Genomic DNA, 18,458 nt, shown 5'->3' on the forward strand with positions numbered 1-18,458 from the left:
AACTCTGAGATCAGAAAAAAGCATTAGTTTTACATGAATTATGTAGTCAAACTACATAATAATAGCAAGATATTTCAAGTATGAGAGAGGCATACAATTGCATTATGCTTTAAAAGCCTTATTATTTTTCTGTTCTAACTTCTGAAATCCTTCCTTGTGCCATTGTGTATACATATATTTGTTGTAGGAACTGCTTGCTTGGTATGTCATAAGTCTCGTTTAGTAACATGACCCATTACAGCTCGTGTGTATCACCCAAAAATTGGTCTAATTTGCTTCTGCTTAGCCTAGTCTCTTGCAGTAAGTAAAAATGAGGGGGGAAAATGACTATTAAAAGAAAACAAAGATCTCTGGATATATTATGTTGTCATATTTGCATGGACTTATTCTAGTCTTGTCAGGTTTCTCTCTCTGGATTTTGGGTCAGCTTTTGAAAAAATGTAGAGGGAATGTTACAGGATTTTTTAAATGCCTCTAATATAAGTGAAATCACATGTCCTTAACAACTCCAGCTACTAGTAGAAGTTCTGTGAGGGTGAGACAAATTGTGTGGCTTCAAAGTCAGTCTGAAGAGACCACTTATTTCTTCAATACTCAAGTTTCTGGGTGATTGCTAAACAGTATTTACTGCTGCAGTATGAAAAGCTAAATACTCTTCTATCTTTAATACAGGAAGATGAGACAGTTGGTACAAGTGATGCCTCCTTGGATGATCCTGTGGCTACGTGGCAAAGTGAAAGCAGTTCCAGGTAGTTTTATGATCCTTATAATATTTCTTCTTTATTGTTTGTGATTATGTAGTCTTTTGAAGGCTTTAACATCACGGCTGATATTGCTGGAAGTATAACTACAGTTGAGAAATAAGGTTCATTCATCTCTTACTGCACTCTAACATGTCCACATTTCTCCCCCTTTCAAAGCAATAAGGTGGTGAATCATACCTTATGTCAGAGTCTTAAATACTCCACATGGCTAAGCAGTGAAGTCTACAAGTACATCAGTGGATATAATATTTGTTTGTGCATCTTTGACCAGGAAATATAGTAGTGAACTGACCATGTGTAGTCAATCTGTTTACAAGGGCATGTGTCTTTGTAAGATAGCATGAAAAACCTGTAAGCTTGCTTTTTCTTTTTTCTCTGGAGATTTACACCCCTCCCTCTGGCATCTTGTATACAGTTTTTCTTTGGATTAGGAAGATTAGGAAGTATTTTGAAATACCATGTTTTCTTGCACACAACATATCCCCCTTTTCCAAAAAAGAACTGCTGAAAATTGGAGTGCACATTATGTGTGAGAAATATGATAAGAGCATATTCTGTCACTAGGTGAACCCAAGAATAAAATGCATCTTTCCACGGAGTAGAACAGTGGCCCTGCATGCTGGCTCGGGCCAGTCCAGCCCAAATGGGTAGGGCAGTTTGTGGGTCTAATTGGGCACACAGACCAGGCCCCTAGAGCTGGATGATTTGAAGCCCCAGCTTTAAACTGTGCACCATTTAGGTCAGTGATTCTCAACTGCAGTATTCCTTGAACCTGCTACAGTCTCTCACTGGCTGGCCCACCTGGGAGAAGACAAATGCTCTCCTACCCCTGTCTTGCACCCTGGCCTACACCTGCCCCAGCTACTCAACAGTACTTGCAGTTGCAGCTCTGGGGATTGCTGCTCCTGCTGTTCACCTTCCCACACCCTCCAGCAGCCCTTGTGGTGGCTACCCCCACACTCCCAGTAGTATGCTCTGCTGCAGACAGGAGGGCAGACGTGGAAAGAGTGGCTGAGGATCCGGATGGTCACTGGCATGTAAGACCCTGCAGGAACATCCTTGGCAGCTGGGGCTGCCCTTGCCCTCTCCTGTACAAACTGGGGCTAGCAGTGGAAACAGCAAGGCATGGCAAGATGATATCCTGGATCAGCTGAATTAGTGGTTCATAACCTTTTTGGCCCCAAGATACTCCTCCATATCCATACTCCTCTGATCCTGCAAAACCTGCTTTATATGGTCAAAGGAATTTCTCTGCAAGGAGCAAGTTACAATATTGGGCCTTAGTGATATGCGAAATACAAGGTTGTATGTGCATTGGACTTTGTGTTTTCTGCATCCCTTTCTTCAGTTATTTACTTTTTCTTATTTGCAGTGATTCGTCAAGTGAATATTCTGACTGGACAGCAGATGCTGGAATTAATCTTCAGCCTCCAAAAAGACAAACCAGACAGGCAGCTCGCAAAATTTGTAGCAGCTCTGATGATGAAAATATCAAGGAGTCTAAAGGAGTGGAAGAGAAAAGGAGGAAACCCAAACAGCCTAGAAAAAAGGTAAATAAGCCCTTTCTTTCCTCTCCCCTCTTCCTCGCATGTTGATCTTTCTGGCTCTGTGGGTTTAAATATTTCATAAAATGGTTATGTTTTCAAAGTAAATTCCAGTAACAAGTATACAAAAGAAAGATGCCTGGGAGATAACACAATAATCATAATTTATTAGAAAGCAGAGTAAGATTTTGAGCATTTAGTTTTCTTAAGCTATTGTGGCCATGTGTAAGCGTTACATATGTCGTGGGAGAGAAGCCTCTTTCTCAGCACAGACAGAGAGCTGTACAAACCTTTAAGACATTTCTTATGGAAGAGAACTGACTTTTCTGCAAAAAGTTAGATATTGTACCTGTGAGGAGTAGTTTCCTTCTCCCAATCTAAATTGAAAGCCTGCACATTTCTCTTGGGTGAGGAGAATACCTGATACCCCAGAGTTCTCTGCTTTCCCTCCAAAGAAGAGGGGTGGGGAGAGAGAATACTGGTTCCCTGGTAACCTACTTAGGAATCAGCTGTCCCCGTGGGGTCCCCGTTCTGAAAAATTAAGCACTTTTCTGCCAATTAGCTGATTGGCATCAGAGGGGTGCATTTTTCTCCAGCATGAACACTCCTTGCTGTGGCAGAATGTCCCCACCTTTGTCCTATGCTGTTCCACACTTCCCACCAGCTGCCAACTACCACTTGAAAGCCTGCCCTCTTCCCAGGCAGAGGAAAAAATAGGCTGTCAATGTAATGGGCTTCCCTAAGGGCAGGGTGGCCCAGGGAACAACCCTCCAGTGCTCCCTGGCTGGAGAGCTTGCCTATGAAGCTGTCCAGCCGTGGAGCTGAGCTGGAATGCGTGTGCATTCCAGCTCTTGGTCTATTTTTCTACAGGTAAGAATTTCTTACCGGTAGAAATGAACATCTGTACAAGGCCTGTAAAATAGATATGCTAGTTTTGATACATCTGTGTTCTTATGAATTAGGATGTTGCAGAGTCATTTCTTTTCAAAGGGCTTAATGAGAGGGAACATGATATTTACTTTCTATGAACCAGATCTGACACCTTTCTAAATAGCTGGGCCATGTGATAGTTTTTTTGTCTGAAAAATTCCTTGGTTAGTACAGGAAGTATTTTGAAGAATGAAGCGAGCAGGGCAGGAACTTGTGCTCAGTAGTCTTTACTAGTTCAATGTTCCTTGGAGCCATTACCAACTAGAGTTAAGATAGAGTACTCCTTAATCTGTTTTAATTTGTACTGGGGGCCAGTTCATTTCCCAGTCAGCCCAAGGATTTGGATAGGAGGTAGGAATGATGACTTGATATAGTTGATAGAGGACAAAAATTGCTCTAAACTGAGGATTTTCTAGATTGCCATTTTAAGGATAGTTTTACATAAATCTTTGAGTGAAGCGGTAGAAAAGAAGTAGGTGATTAGCATCCACTTAGACTTTTTCTGGCAAACAAAGAAGTGGCTGTAAAACAGTTATATAAGTCCCCTATTTTTACCTTTACCTTCAAGGGTTTTCTTTTTTCAAAGCAGATGCTTAACATGTTTTTAAGTTTTTATATGCATATTCAAAAATTGAGTTTCTTCCTTAGGCTGCCGTTATACTGGTTAGTGAGAAACAAAGATATCAACCTTTAAAACATGAAATAAGTTATTTCAGCATTTTCTCTGGTCTTAATATTTAATTAATTCTCCTTTGTAAGCAGTAACTCATATTATGCTCATACGTAACCCTTCTGTTCTAAATTTAATGTAATTTAAGAAACCAAGTGGATTACTCTCGATGGAAGGTGAACCCAGTGAAGAGTGGCTTGCCCCCCAGTGGATTTTGGATACCATACCTCGTCGATCACCCTTTGTCCCACAGATGGGAGATGAGGTATTGTTGTAGCATCCTTTGTATTCCTAGTTATGTCAGATTTTAAATTGTTGCAAAATAAAACCATTAAATCAGGGAGATGGTTATAGTGAACCATGTTCAAAATAGCCCATGTTCTGTTTTTGCAGAAAATGAATACACTACTGCTAGTGCTTCTTTTTCTACACACATAGATAGCCTGTTAACATTATGGATCTCAAGGGAAAAAGAAATCGTTCTTCCCCCTCTCCCCACCTGTATACATCTATCTGTATGTGTGCACATATTTCCCCTTATGTTTCCAATTTCAAAAGTCCATGTCTGTCACTTTCTTGGATGCCTAAATAGAGCTTGTATTATTGAAAAACACTCCTCTTCCTGATTTTTAACATCTTTGGAACTATCCTGTGGAGTTTAAAAGGGATGATATTTGAAATGTTTATGGAGATTTTTATAATAGGAATTAACTCCAAGATCAGCATGCAATACATTATTTTTTCTTTTAAGATCATATACTTTAGGCAAGGCCATGAAGCTTATGTGCGTGCAGTAAGGAAGGCCAAAATCTACAGTATTAACATGCAAAAGCAACCATGGAACAAAATGGAACTCAGGGTAAGTTAACCAAATCTGTAAATTACTGTCACATTAAAAGACAGTTTAAAAATTAAAAGCAATGAGAGAGAAAAATGTTTTAAATGTTCATTAGCAAATGTTAAAGTTGTAAAGACTTCCTTGTTTATAAAAGATACTAACAATTAAGTGACTGACAGTAGGAACTTAGAAGGAAGTTGAAAGAAGTTCACTAGTGTGGTATTCTTTCCTAACGGAAGTGGATGTTGCTAATTTGAAATGTTACAGTAGGTAAAAACAGATTGATTTCTCTGCACAAAGCTAATGATATTACAGATGTACAGGCTCAGTGTCCCACTGTAAGTACCTGTAAAGCATCTGAGAGAACACTTTTTCCAGGGTCAATCCCAGCTAATACAAATTAACTGCCATTCAAGCTGCATATGTAGGTGATGGGACAATGAATTGTTTGATGTAGGTCAAAGCCTAAGACAATCAGACTGGGATGGGATAGCTGTTTTTACCCCTTGTCTTGAATTCAGTCCTATTGAACTAACTGTGCTTAAGAACATGTCAGTTCTTACAAGGAACTGAGCTATTAGTCACTAGTTTCAAAACCGGATAGTAACAAATAAACATCCAGTTTTGCAGATACTTTAAAACTTATACACTGTCCCACAAAAGCAATAGAGCTGCTTACACAGGTAAAGCTAGTTTTTATAAGTTTTTGCAATCTGTTGTTTTTCTACAACTATTGTATAATATAAAATTATGTTATCTAACAATGATTCAGTTACTGGAGTTGTGTAGTTTTACTGGTTTTTGTAGTGATTGTTTTTTTTTCTTTTTTTTCCTGTCCTTGCACTTTGCCATAAATTGTTGCATTAACTGCAGCACAGTTCTTAATCCATGGCATTGTCTCATTTTATTGCTGTTTTTCTATACATTTTTATCCAAAGACAAAGAAAAATGGAAAAATGAATCTGATATGTAGCCATATCCACAATTTTGAAGGATCTATCTTTCTCTTTCTAGGAAATAAAATCCTGTTACAATTAGAAGTACTTACTGATTCTAGCAACAGTAAAATCTTGTTAATTTATAAGATTATTTTTTATAAAATAAGAAAAATCTTGCCTTACTCTGTGTTGAATTAGGAACAAGAATTTGTGAAGACTGTAGGAATTAAATATGAAATTGGGCCTCCAACGCTCTGCTGCTTGAAGCTTGCATTTCTAGATCCAATGACAGGAAAAATGACTGGAGAATCTTTTTCCATTAAGTGAGTAACTGACTGGCTAAAGTATTTCCCGAAAAAAGCAGAATGTTCTTACAGATAGTCTAGACATGCATTCTTTTCTAATTTTGCAATAGACTTCATCGTGTACAGACTCATCATTGCTGCAGAGAACTTGAAATAGTATCTTTAAAACTAAAAAGTTTGCCTACATAGTCATATTACAACCATGTCCAGTGCAAATAGCATTTCATTTAGGAGTAATATATATGCCTATTTTGAAATAGGTACCACGATATGCCAGATGTTATTGACTTCCTTGTGCTGCATCAATTTTACAATGAAGCCAAAGAAAGGAACTGGCGGATTGGTAAGTATTGTTTTGTTTCCTCCATGTGTTGCTTGAGCTGCATCCAGTATTTGACATGACATAATTCAATCTCAAAATGCATTCTGTTTGTCCACATTTAATGAGAAAAAAGTACTTGTTACTGGTTGTTTAGTTTTTAAATGTATCGCTTCCCTTTCAGGCAGTTTTCTTATAATGTAAAATAGTCCAGGATGATTGTACTTTTTTTTTATCTTTTAGTTTTAACTGCTTCTTGAAAAGCTTTATGAGATACTACTTTGTCACTTACACAGTTATGAGTTAAAAATGCCAACTCACCTTGATAAATAGGTGTATGCCATAACCAACAATATTTAGATGCTCCGTTGATAGGAGCCATATAAATACCTAGACAGAAGATTGGTCTAGCTTTTGTAGAGCCAGACCGATCTATAGCAGTGCACTGGTAAGATGACATGTTGGTCTCTATTGAATGATGCAAAAAGCACTGAATTATATTTTGCCTCTGGTAGATGTTGAACCTTGTAGCATTGTGGTGACTACACTGTATTACACCGGCAGGCAGGGACCGCATCCAGGCAGACCTGGATAGGTTGGAGAAGTGGGCGGATCTGAACAGGATGCGGTTCAACAAGGACAAGTGCAGGGTGCTGCACCGGGGGAGAGGGAACCAGCATTGTGGTTACAGGTTAGGGGCTGACCCTCTCAGCAGCACAGAGGCAGAGAGGGATCTTGGAGTCAGGATTGACTCCAGGATGAATATGAGTTGCTAATGCGACGAAGCAATAGGCAGAGCCAACTGCACCTTGTCATGCATCAACAGGGGCATCGCTAACAGGTCCAGAGAAGTCTTGCTCCCCCTCTATGCGGCGCTGGTCAGGCCTCAGCTGGAGTACTGTGTCCAGTTCTGGGCACCACACGTCAAGAAGGACGTGGAGAACCTGGAGAGGGTCCAGAGGAGGCCACTAGTATGGTTGAGGGCCTCCGTGGCCAGCCCTATGAGGAGAGGCTGAGGGACCTGAATCTCTTCAGTCTCTGTAAGAGGAGACTGAGGGGGGATCTTGTGGCTGCCTACAACCTTATCAGGGACCACCAGCAGGGACTTGGGGAAAGTCTGTTCACCAGGGACTCCCTTGGAGTCACCAGAAACAATGGCCACAAGCTGAGGGAGGGTAGGTTTAGGTTAGATATTAGGAAGAACTACTTCATGGTAAGGGTGGCCAGAGCCTGGAACAGGCTCCCCAGAGAGGTGGTGCTCTCACTTTCCCTGGAAATCTTCAAGAAGAGACTGGATAGGTACCTGGCTGGGATCTTATGACCCCTATCATCCCCAAGTGCTCCTTCCTGCCCATGGCAGGTGTTCGGACTAGATGATCTGTCTAGGTCCCTTCCAACTCATTGATTCTATGATTCTGTGACTGTTGGAAGTACTTGAGCTACTCAGTGGTAAGGTGAATGACCCAGTGGCAGTAGTGCAAGGGAGTGAGCAATTTCAGAAGAGAAAATTGATAAGTCTAGGATGAGCAAAGGAATTTACTGCTGGATTGTGGTATGATGTTAGGAAGAATCTGCTGTCAGTCACCAGAAAAGTAAAGTTCCCTATAGGGTTTTTGGCTCCTGTTTATAGGTGCTCTACTATGGTATAAGAATCTGTGACTTTACTTAGAGATGCATATTTTTGTAAATTATACATATACTTTAACTTTTTAATAAGAAGTTGATTATCATTGGTACTATTCTCTATTGCTAAGTTTCACATTTTTGTTGCAGGGGATAGGTTTCGCAGTATAATAGATGATGCTTGGTGGTTTGGAACTGTGGAGAGTCAGCAGCCTTTCCAGGCAGAATATCCTGATAGTTCCTTCCAGTGCTACTGTGTTCAGTAAGGATTCTTGTAGTAGTTGTATACATCAGCGTGGGTCTATTTTTCTGCATGTTTACATATATCCTTATATTACATATGGTGGAGGGGGAGAGAATTCTGTTTCTTTAGATAAAGGAACAGCCCATCTTCCTCTGTTATCTACCTAATTATCAAACGTTAATCGTGTGATGGATTGCAGTGCAGGGAATAGATTTTTCTAAATGGAATTTGATATTAGTTAGTGCTAGACTGCACTGAGGTCCTTGTTTTTGATGCATGAGAATTGCCATACTAAATTGGACGAGTGATCTGCTTAATCCCACATCATGTTTTTGGCAGTGGTCAGCACCCTGGGAGAACCCCTCTGGTGGTCAGTTGTGAAATAACCTTATACACTGGGGAGTTTTCTCCCCTGTCCTTGCTAGTGGATGTCAGACTTTGAAACATAAAGGTTTTTTATTTTATTTTACTAAAACCATCTAATGTAACTGAATATATTTTCATTTGAAGGCAAATTTTGCCACCCCCCACCAACTACCTCCCCTAGATTGTAGTCTGCTGTGGCCCAAATTATTTCTGAGCACTTGAGTTCCACAGTTTAATTGTGTGGGTTTAGGGTTTTTGTTTTTCTTTCTATCATTTTTAGCTAGAATGCTTTTTGAGTTTAACTGAATGTCCTCACTCTTCTCAAGCTCTTCTATCTGTAGCTCATCCATTTTTTTTTTCGTGGGCATATCCCATATTTATTAGTCTCTTCTCTAAAGAATCCCCTTCTTTGCAATTGCTTCTGAAATGGAAGTCTTTCCATGCTTCTGATCATTGTCCTTGCCTGTTTCTGGACTCCTTTTATTTCTACTCTTTCTTGAGAAGGGGTACCAGAATTTAACTCAATGTTCTAGGTGAGGGAGTTCATATGACATGACTGTATTTTCAGTATTATTGTTCAGTACATGTTTCGTGCATAGTATTTTGTTTGCCTGTTTTTTTTAAATGCTCACTGCATATACAGCAAATGAGTCTCGATTTTTAAAGATACAGAATAATGCACATTTAAAAGAATCAGTAGAAGTTCTCCTACCCATTGCTATGTTCAGTGTTGCCTTTAAAGTGAATAGTTATAGCTAATTTAAAAACCTGCCATGTGTTTTAATAGCTCAGATTTATCCCTCAAAGTACATTACCCCTTGCATTTGTCAACACTGAATTCATTTCACTGTGCTGCCCGTTTATCCAGTTCTGTTGAATCATTCTAGAGTTCCTTGCAGTTTTTTTGTTTCGTTTTCAGTTTAATAGTTTTGAGTCTGCACCCAGCAGGCTTCAAACATCTGGTCCCATGCTGCCCGGCTTTGGGTGTGTAAGATTGCTCGTCGCTCTGTCCCTGAGGTTGTATAGCCCGGATGTATTGCCCCGGGGTAGTCCAGGGTAGCCTTCACTCCAATCTCGCCTGCCACGAATTTGTTCATTCTTTCAGTGGTGGGGTCAACTACTAGGGCATATCCGGAGTCGGGTATGCCTCCGACAGCCTTGGGTGCAGCCTCTTGCCTCGTGGTGGGTCGTCTGGATCCTCCTCGCCCCCACCAACCTTTGGGCTTCCACAAGTCTCGGCAATTCCTCTCTACATCACGGACCCTTTCCAGGGTATCATATAAGGGGCCCCAATCCCACCCCAGGAGCATATCACACGCCAAATGAGGGGCTAGACCCACTAGGAGTTCCCCTTGATGCTCCATCACCTTTATCCGTACCCACTGCTGGGGAATGGATTGTGCCTCCCCATGTAGGCAGGAGACTCTCACCAGGGCTTCTTTGGGACCCGAACTGGTTGTTACTAAGTCGGCTCTGATCAGAGATTGGGCACACCCTGAGTCGAGGACGGCCCAAAGTGGACGGTTATTAACCTTAATGCGTACCGTTGGTCTGTCCCAAATGGCACTTTCTCCCCCACTACCGAAGCAGCAATCCATCGGTTCCGTATGCGAGCTCTCCTTGTAACCCCCTGTTGCTCCCCGAGGCGAAGGATCCGGACACCACCTCTTGCCTGCCTGCATAGGGCATTCTTTGGCAAAATGCCCCGTTTTCCCACAATGGAAGCAGATGATATCATGGTTTTGCCCCTTGGGTAGGGGTCGCCGTCATTCCTGGTCTTTGGAGACTGTTGGGGTGGTGCTGTTGCTCTCTTATCCTTAGGGTAGTACCCTTCGGAGGCGGCAAAGGCGTCTGCCAGTTTCAAAGCCACTTCGCAGTTTATCGGGGAATGTTGTCGGACCCACCGTTGTATGCACTCCTCCAGATTGTTGAGAAACTGCTCCAGGATGATTTTGGTCTATTAACATCTCCCGGTCACAGGTCGCTAAATTTATCTATTTCCCAAAGGTGTCTCTCAGATGTTGTAATAAAAGTTGTGGGTGTTTTTCCTCCACTCCCTTCTTAGCTCTAAACAAGCGCCTAAGGTACTCGGGGTTAATTTCCAATCAGTACAATATAGCTACCTTCACAGCCTCGTAATCCCTGGCCTCTTCTCTGGAGAGCGCCCGATAGGCCGCCTGGGCCTTTCCTACAACCAAAGTGCCCAAATGGCTAGCCCAATACCCCTTATCCAGACCTGTTAAGATGGCATGTCTCTTGAAAGCTTCTATATAGGCCTCCAGGTCATCCTCGCTTGTCATGCGGGGCATTTTAAATGATGTAAGACCATGTCTCAGCCATTCTTGTTGTTGCCCAACATTTGTTGCTGGGCATCCACTATCTGGGTCAATATCTGTAAATTCTGGCCCAACATATCGGGAGGGTTTAGGGCCACAGGTTGCATCGTGTACTGTTCTTCCTCGCCCGGTTTTTCAGATAAGTTCCTGGCCAATGCACCACTTTGCACCCAGCGGGCTTCAAACATCTGGTCCCGTGCTGCCCAGCTTTGGGTGTGTAAAATTGCCAATCGCTCCATCCCTGAGGTTGTATAGCCTGGATGTATTGCCCTGGGGTAGCCTTCACCCCAATCTCACCTGCCACGAATTTGTTCGTTCTTTCAGTGGCGGGATCAACTACTAGGGCATATCCCGAGTCAGGAATCTTGGGGCAACAGTCTTCTGCAAGGGTCCAACCGCCCCTACACCTCGCCCTGATACCTAGCCTCGCCAAATTGTTGACGTCTCCGGGCCTGACCCTCGCCTCTTGATGTAATGGGCACTCTGATACAGATATAAAGATCTAACCTGACCCCGAATCGAGCTGATTTATGAGACCCTCTACGGCCTTCCTTCCTACCCCTCCAAAAGTGGGAAACAGAACAATGAAAATTAAGAAAAACACTACCAGTAAAAATCCCTGGCTTCAAACAAAATGGGCTCCCTGGCCTGGAGAATTCCTCTCCCTATTAACCCTGTCTAAGGCACCCCTCTGTCTGGCTGATATCCCTCCTGAGTGCCGAACGAGACTACTACTGGTCCCTCCAATTCAACCCCACTCTGTCCCTCGCTGAGCAGCTCAAACTGGTAGGAACTTGTTTCCTGCAGCCCCTCCCGCTGCTTAGACTCTCTGCTCCCCATCTGGGTAGACTCCGGGAGCCTTCCCAAACCCGTGCCGTTCCCACCTGGATTGCTGGGTCTACTTCCATCAGCCTCTCTTCGGGGCCATCTCTGCTGTCAGCTGCTTCATCCGGAGTCCTTGGATTTTTTCCCTTGGCTCCGTTGCTGTGAGTAGGGGCATCCGCCACCTCACCGCTGGCATCCTCCCTCTGCCAGCCTTGGGTGCAGCCTCTTGCCTTGTGGAGAGTCGTCTGGATCCTCCTTGCCCCCGATCGGGGTTCCAAGGGCACCTCCGCTGGCGGCTCTGCTCTGGCTCTCCCCCCTTCTTCTTCCCTTGGACTGCCTTTTATTGTCCTGCGCCAGCTCTGCTTGTAATTCTCCGCAGCTGGCTGCAGTTTCAAAAAGACGCAGCTAATCAGCTGCGCGGGTCCCGCCGTCTCTTCCGGTCTTGCCGCGGTGTCAGCTGCAGGTAAGGGAATCTCCATTTCTTTTTCCCTTCCCTCGCCTTCCCTGTTGTGTTTTGGGTCCCAGGATTCCCCTTTGGCCCCTCAGGGTCTTGTCTCTGTAGTTTCCCTGTGACAGAGTCAACTGAGTTACCCACTTCATCTACCTTATTTCTAGATCATTGCTAAATATATTTTTGAATATACCAGTTCAAATAATAGTTGTTTTGAGCCACCTGTCAGATCATTTTTGCCTTGTTGAAAAACAAGCATATCTTTCTACATTTCTTTTTTTGTTAGCCAGTTGTCAAATAAATCAGGATTTTGCTTTGTTTCATGACGGCATACTTTCTATAATCACTTCTTGTAAAGGATTTTTTGACAGATAAATAAAATAAACTTTTTTTTTTCCTTTCTACTCTTGCTGAATAACTCAATATGTGCTGCTTGTTTAGAGAGTCATAGTTTCTTATGTAGTGCAGCTGTTCAGGTTTCTCTATTTCATTTTTGTGACACTAGCCATAATGGCATGGAAGCACTAAAGGGACCTTCAAAAGTGAGCTATGCCTTCTTATATTCTAACTTTTTCTGATTTGTTTATGCAAGAACTCTTTTGAAAGTAAGAAGCTATCTCTCAGTTGTGTTAGTGCTTACAAAACAGTTCTCAATTTTTTGTTTAGAAATTACTTTGCCGTAGAATAAATCTCCAAAACACTGGGTTTTATTAACTTTATACAATCTGAGGCAACAAAGATGTGATCAGTAGGACCCACACACACACCCTTACTTTTACTACCCAAAGCTTTAGGGAACCTAAGACCCTGTTTGATGACCCAGGCCCACCTCTTATACATTTATGAAAAGGCCATGCTACTGCTGTACTCCTGGTTTCTTGAGAGAAATTGTATAACCCATTGCTCTTTCAATGAATCTTAGTGCCTGTCCCGTGTATTGCACTGTAGTTTCTTATCCAGCTAATCTTGTCACAATCAAGGAGATTTGAAAAATATATATTCCAGTGTATGTATCTGCATGTAATATATTTTTTATTTATTTAAATAGCTGGGACAATAATGAAAGAGAGAGGATGAGTCCTTGGGACATGGAACCAATTCCAGAAGGAAGTAAATATGCTTTTGAATTCAGTTACAACTTCTGTATCTGTACAGATTCTAGAAGTTTGGCATTTGTAGCTCACTGTCTTTTTAACTCTTTACGTTTCATGTAGCTGCTTATCCAGAAGAGATCGGTGCTGGAGTTCCTGTGACCCCAGAAGAACTAACAGCTCTGCTGTACAAACCCCAAGAAGGAGAATGGGGAGCCCATTCCAGAGATGAAGAATGTGAACGAGTTATTGGGGGGATTGGTCAACTGCTTTCCCTTGGTATGTTGGGCAGAAAAGAAACTATGGCAGTGTCACAAAAGTCAGTATGACACTAAATGGCTCTTTGAGGAGGAGAAATGTCTTAAGAAAATAATTGTAAATAGCTTTTCTTATTCTATAAGGTACCTTCCAAAGGTATGTACCTGTTTCTAGTGCTTGATCGTGCTCCCCTTAAAGTTAGTAATAATGCCTTATTAACTTGAGTGGGAGCAGATTCTAGTGATTAATGAATAAAATTCTTTTAGGCAAATAGTTAAGCTAATCTCAGTTTTTTAAATTGTTATTTAAATACTATTAACTCAGAAGGAAACTGATCTACAGTTTTGATAGTGGGCACCTATGCTGCTTCGTTTGTGTGAGATGTTGTTTTTCAGCAGTAATGCTGGATACTTGAATGGAGGGCTCAAATGCAGTTTTTAACAAAAAATGTGTTTTGAAATATAACTTACAGGGAAAATTATATTCATCCCAGAGGCATTCAGAATGGTTCATTGACCAGATTTTCTGTTGTTTCAGTCTTTAATTATTGTTGAATTTCCCTTTTTATAAGGAACACAGTTCTAACTGTCATGACCTAAGAAGCCTCATCTATAGGGTTTTTTTTCTCTTGTTTTTAGAAATTGCTAACCCCTTTGCAGTTCCAGTGGATCTTAGTGCCTATCCCATGTATTGCACTGTAGTTGCTTATCCAACTGACCTCAACACAATCAGGAAGAGACTTGAAAACAGATTTTATAGGTCAGTTTGATTATTGGTTTCTAATTTTATGTTTACTATGCATTGTGTTATGTATTCCTTTTTAAAATTGGAATGATCTGCTTAGTTCCATGAGCTGCAACCCAACAGATGACTCCAGTGAATACTGTATTTTATTGTAATGTAGTAAATCCCTTCAGCATGTGGATAGTATAAGAATAACACTCTGTACAGCATCTTTAAAGAGTAAGTCTTGATAAACAAATTTTCTCTTTTGATCAGAAGCCAAAAGTAGATTTCTGAATTTTGACTGCTTCCTCCAGCTAAGAGTTTGTACTGTTCTCTCTTGCTGCAAATATGAGAGAGAGGGTGGATTGACTTTAACACCTCTCTTCTGCTTTTGTGCCAGATTCTTTGTCTTCTGTACAGCAAGCACAAGTGATTTAGTATTATTGTATTGAAACCTGTAGCATCTCAGTTTTTATGATCTATGTATGGGTAGCCATGGAATGCTTCCTTTTCTAGCACCTGGTGCTTTCCCCGAGAGAACAAAACTTTATCAATTTTCCATTCCAGGAATGGGATCACTTAGTAATTCCTTTGCTGTGCTTGTTTCTACTGTATGTTCTATGCCAACCAGGCTGATCCTTTAGGTAGCAAAGGGCCAACTAAATGGAGGCCTAGTGCCTTGCCATATGAGGTAACCTGTCTTTTACTGGAGCTAGGCTAACAGGGGCTTTTTCTTTTCTAGCTAAGTTTCATAGACACAGAAGGAAAGCTAACAGAATATTTCCCTTTTCAGGAGAATCTCAGCATTGATGTGGGAGGTACGATACATTGAACACAACGCTAGGACTTTCAATGAGCCAGATAGTCCTATAGTTAAAGCAGCCAAAATAGTAACAGATGTCTTATTACGCTTTATTGGGTAAGCACTTTTTGTTTCTTTATAGTCTGATATTTCTGAGTTTCAAAAAAATTTCTCAAGTTAATTTTGAATTTTCCTTTCTCCAAAGGGATCAGAGTTGTACTGATATATTGGAAATATATAACAAAGTGAAAGCTGAAGACCTAAGCAGTACAGATGAAGAGGAGGAGGTAAGAGCAGTAACATAATCACCAGAACTTAATTTACTCTGTTCAGTGGCTGGAAGGAAGAGTAAAGAGTTTAGTAGGTATTTTTAAGTATCACTTTGGCTTTTGATGCAAGATTGTTTATGATATGAAGTGGTATGGCAAGGGTTGAGCAATACACTCTTCTTATTTAGTAAAACATTATTTGAAGCTGGTTGGTCATTGGATTTCCTCTGATTGCATGAAGTTTTATTCTCATAGAGACAGGAAATACTAATGAGAAAGGAGAGGAGGGAATAAAATGAATACTTGTAATATTACTTTGTTCATATCTGCAGTCTTCCCAACCTTCAAAGTGGCACCATAATGGATTTTGTCCACTTCCTGGACTAGCTGATAAAATTGCTTCAGGGTTAAAAATTATTTCCCTTTTTTATCCTTTCTAAAAAGTGCAGTTTGTAAGACCATTGTATAGGGGTGCATGGATAAAGATTTTCTTGCCCAATGCTGATAGCCAATGATTAACCAACCATATCAACCAATGATGATCCGATTAACCTGCATTTAGTAATACGGCAAGGCATTTTAAACTACGGACATAAATAAACCTTTTTTTGTTTGCTTTGTTTGCCAGATTCACACACACATGCACTCACTCTCTCTCCGCCCCCCTCTCCTGCCTGCTCTGGCCCTCAATGAGGAAGGTAGTGACCACCTTTTCCTCACGCATGTCACTCCCTTGCCCATGGCTCCTCCATGCTGCCACCCTGGGCGGGTGGGACGGCCTCTTGTGCAGATAATGGTGCTGTGCATGTTTGGAGCCCCAGAGCACGCCATTGCCTCCATAGTGATGGGCCCCACACAGCCGAGTTCCTGCACCCATTGGGGAGAAGCCACTTTTGCAAAGGTGCCTGGTGCCTGACAGAATGGAGTGTCACTTGCGCAGCGCCTTATCCTGTCTGCACATAGCCCAACATCCTCATAGCAGCCCTGGCTTTTGGGCCCTTGCTGCACTTGTAGTGTTGCCATGGCAGTGGTGGCAGCAGCAGGAGCTGGTAAAGGGGGTGCACAGATAGAGATTCTGGGAGTGGATACCAATAGACCACATTTTTAAGGACCATATTGGCCAATACCGATCTGATGTCTGATATAGCTGTGTGGCTGGTAAGTCTGTTGGGCTAGACAGGGAAGGGGGAGGGGAGGGATGTGGGGAGAGATCAGTGCCCCCTGCGGTGAGGGAGGGCGGGGGCAGGGGCAAGCGCTGCCCAGCCAGGGTCAAGCAGAGGCGCAGGACAGAGCTGCAGCTTGACAAGGTGCAAAATTTGGGGTGGCTGCAGCCCCCAACTGTGAGCCCCTGCCATGAAGAGCCCAGTACAGCCCCAGCTCCAGCCCTTCCCCACCCCGCCCCTCACCAACCTGGGAGACGACCGCCACCCCAACCCCCTCCCCCTGTGCCCTCCTGGGGTGTGCGCAGCAGTTGGAGTCACATCCCCACTCCCAACGAGCCACAGCTCCGTCCTGTGCCCTGGCTAGACAGCACCTGCCCCTGCCCACTCCCTGCCTTACCATGAGGGGTATTGATCTGCCCCCCAACATCCCTTCCCTCCCCTTCCACCACAACAGACTTACCAGCCGCATGCAGCTCTCCATGCTGCCGGGCTCTGCTCCTCACTGCCTGCATGCTGCACTGTGGCTGCGCCCACGCAGGGGCGTTTATCAGCCAAATTATTGGCTGTATCGGGCCGATTTCCAATACAGGCAAATTTCTTTATATCTGTACTGATCTGATATGAGACCAATGTATCGGTGCACCTCTAGCCAATAACCATCCCTTGTTGCTGAGCGCAGCACCCTGTGACCTCTGCCTGGTGCCCCTTCCATTTCCCGCTGCTTGCTGGGACCTGTAGTCTGTCAGTGGCTTGGGCCACTGGTGGTGTGTGGGAACTGGATTGCGTTTTCCAGGGTGCTCTGGGCAACGTAGCCATAATTATTGGCTACAATGACCAAAAAAACCCAATAACTGATAACATCATTTCTCCTTTTACTGGTGCTGATCCAATAGCGAAGCAATATATCAGCGCACCCCTAATGTTGTAATTGTTTTCACATCTTTGAATGAAAACGGATTGCTATCTGAGTGTCTGTAACAAATGAATAAACTTCACACATCATTCACAGCTTTTTATAATAGGACAGAATACATGCAGTAGAATAACAGCTCCGTGTGAAGGAAACACAAGATTTGTTTTTAGTCTTGCCTTAATCGCTGTTGCAGTGAACTGAAATTTAATACTTGCTGCAGGAGGAAACCCCTGGTGTCTAAACAGAGCCCATATTAGCTTCGGAGGTACTTTGTGTATTGTCATCTTAGATCCTGAACCTGCAAGGTATAGGTTTATTTGTCCAAACTAATTTCTTAATACTGAAATTAAGAAAATCAGTACCCCTTTAATGCCAAATTTAGGGTTCACTGTGCCCTTTTATGACCTCATGAGCGCCTTTTGAAATACAAGAAACAGAGTTTCATGAGTTGGTCTAAGGAAAGTGTGACCCTCGAGTAACACTTAGCTGTTTTGTTTTAATTTTGCTTTAATTCTACATGCTGTTATTTGTGAGTGAACGTAATCATTACCCTTTCCTTTAGGTGGCAGAAGTAGATGTAGATTCAGATGCTCCTGGAACCTCCTCTGGGAAAAGAAGAGTGAGTAAATAATTTCTATAGGGTTTATTTTATTTATGAGGAAGGGAGGTGAAATAGTACTTGGAATTAACTATACTTTTTTAGGTCTTGAAAGGCTTAGCTGTACACATACTGTGACTGTCTCAATGCATTACGTTAAACATGCAGAATCATCTTCCTTTTTGGTATGGAAAGTAATGAGATTGTTCAGTAGTTGTTACTCTCCTGATTCTTCGCCATCTATAACAGAGTATTAATTCAGTTTTCTGTCTCCTTGTGTTTTGTCAGTCAGAAGATGATGGAAGTGGACAAAAATAGAATTTTTTTACTATATAAACATATGGTTTCTGTACTAATGGTCAGAAGAGGTTGTTAATATTAATCTTAACTATTAATGCTTACTCATTAATTATCATGGGAAGCTCTATAAATATCTCTTACGATGACAAGGCATTCTGGTGTTTCTGAAAAACAAAGCTCTGACC

At 42.2% G+C, this 18,458-nt stretch overlaps 1 protein-coding gene across 1 annotated transcript in view; it reads left to right on the forward strand.

Moving 5' to 3' along the window:
• BRWD3 (bromodomain and WD repeat domain containing 3) overlaps positions 1–18,458 on the forward strand; it is a 103,451-nt gene that overhangs the window by 56,860 nt on the left and 28,133 nt on the right. Inside the window, exons 22-34 of the mRNA XM_019536493.1 lie at positions 673–749; positions 2,137–2,314; positions 4,057–4,173; positions 4,660–4,767; positions 5,883–6,007; positions 6,250–6,332; positions 8,082–8,193; positions 13,202–13,263; positions 13,368–13,523; positions 14,141–14,261; positions 15,022–15,147; positions 15,236–15,317; positions 17,938–17,994. Of these exons, the coding sequence (XP_019392038.1) occupies positions 673–749; positions 2,137–2,314; positions 4,057–4,173; positions 4,660–4,767; positions 5,883–6,007; positions 6,250–6,332; positions 8,082–8,193; positions 13,202–13,263; positions 13,368–13,523; positions 14,141–14,261; positions 15,022–15,147; positions 15,236–15,317; positions 17,938–17,994 (1,404 nt within the window). The remainder of the gene's footprint in view (positions 1–672; positions 750–2,136; positions 2,315–4,056; positions 4,174–4,659; positions 4,768–5,882; positions 6,008–6,249; positions 6,333–8,081; positions 8,194–13,201; positions 13,264–13,367; positions 13,524–14,140; positions 14,262–15,021; positions 15,148–15,235; positions 15,318–17,937; positions 17,995–18,458) is intronic.

The sequence above is a fragment of the Crocodylus porosus genome, unplaced genomic scaffold (genome assembly GCF_001723895.1).
Source record: "Crocodylus porosus isolate Cpor-Errol unplaced genomic scaffold, CroPor_comp1, whole genome shotgun sequence".
Taxonomy (NCBI): Eukaryota; Metazoa; Chordata; order Crocodylia; family Crocodylidae; genus Crocodylus; species Crocodylus porosus.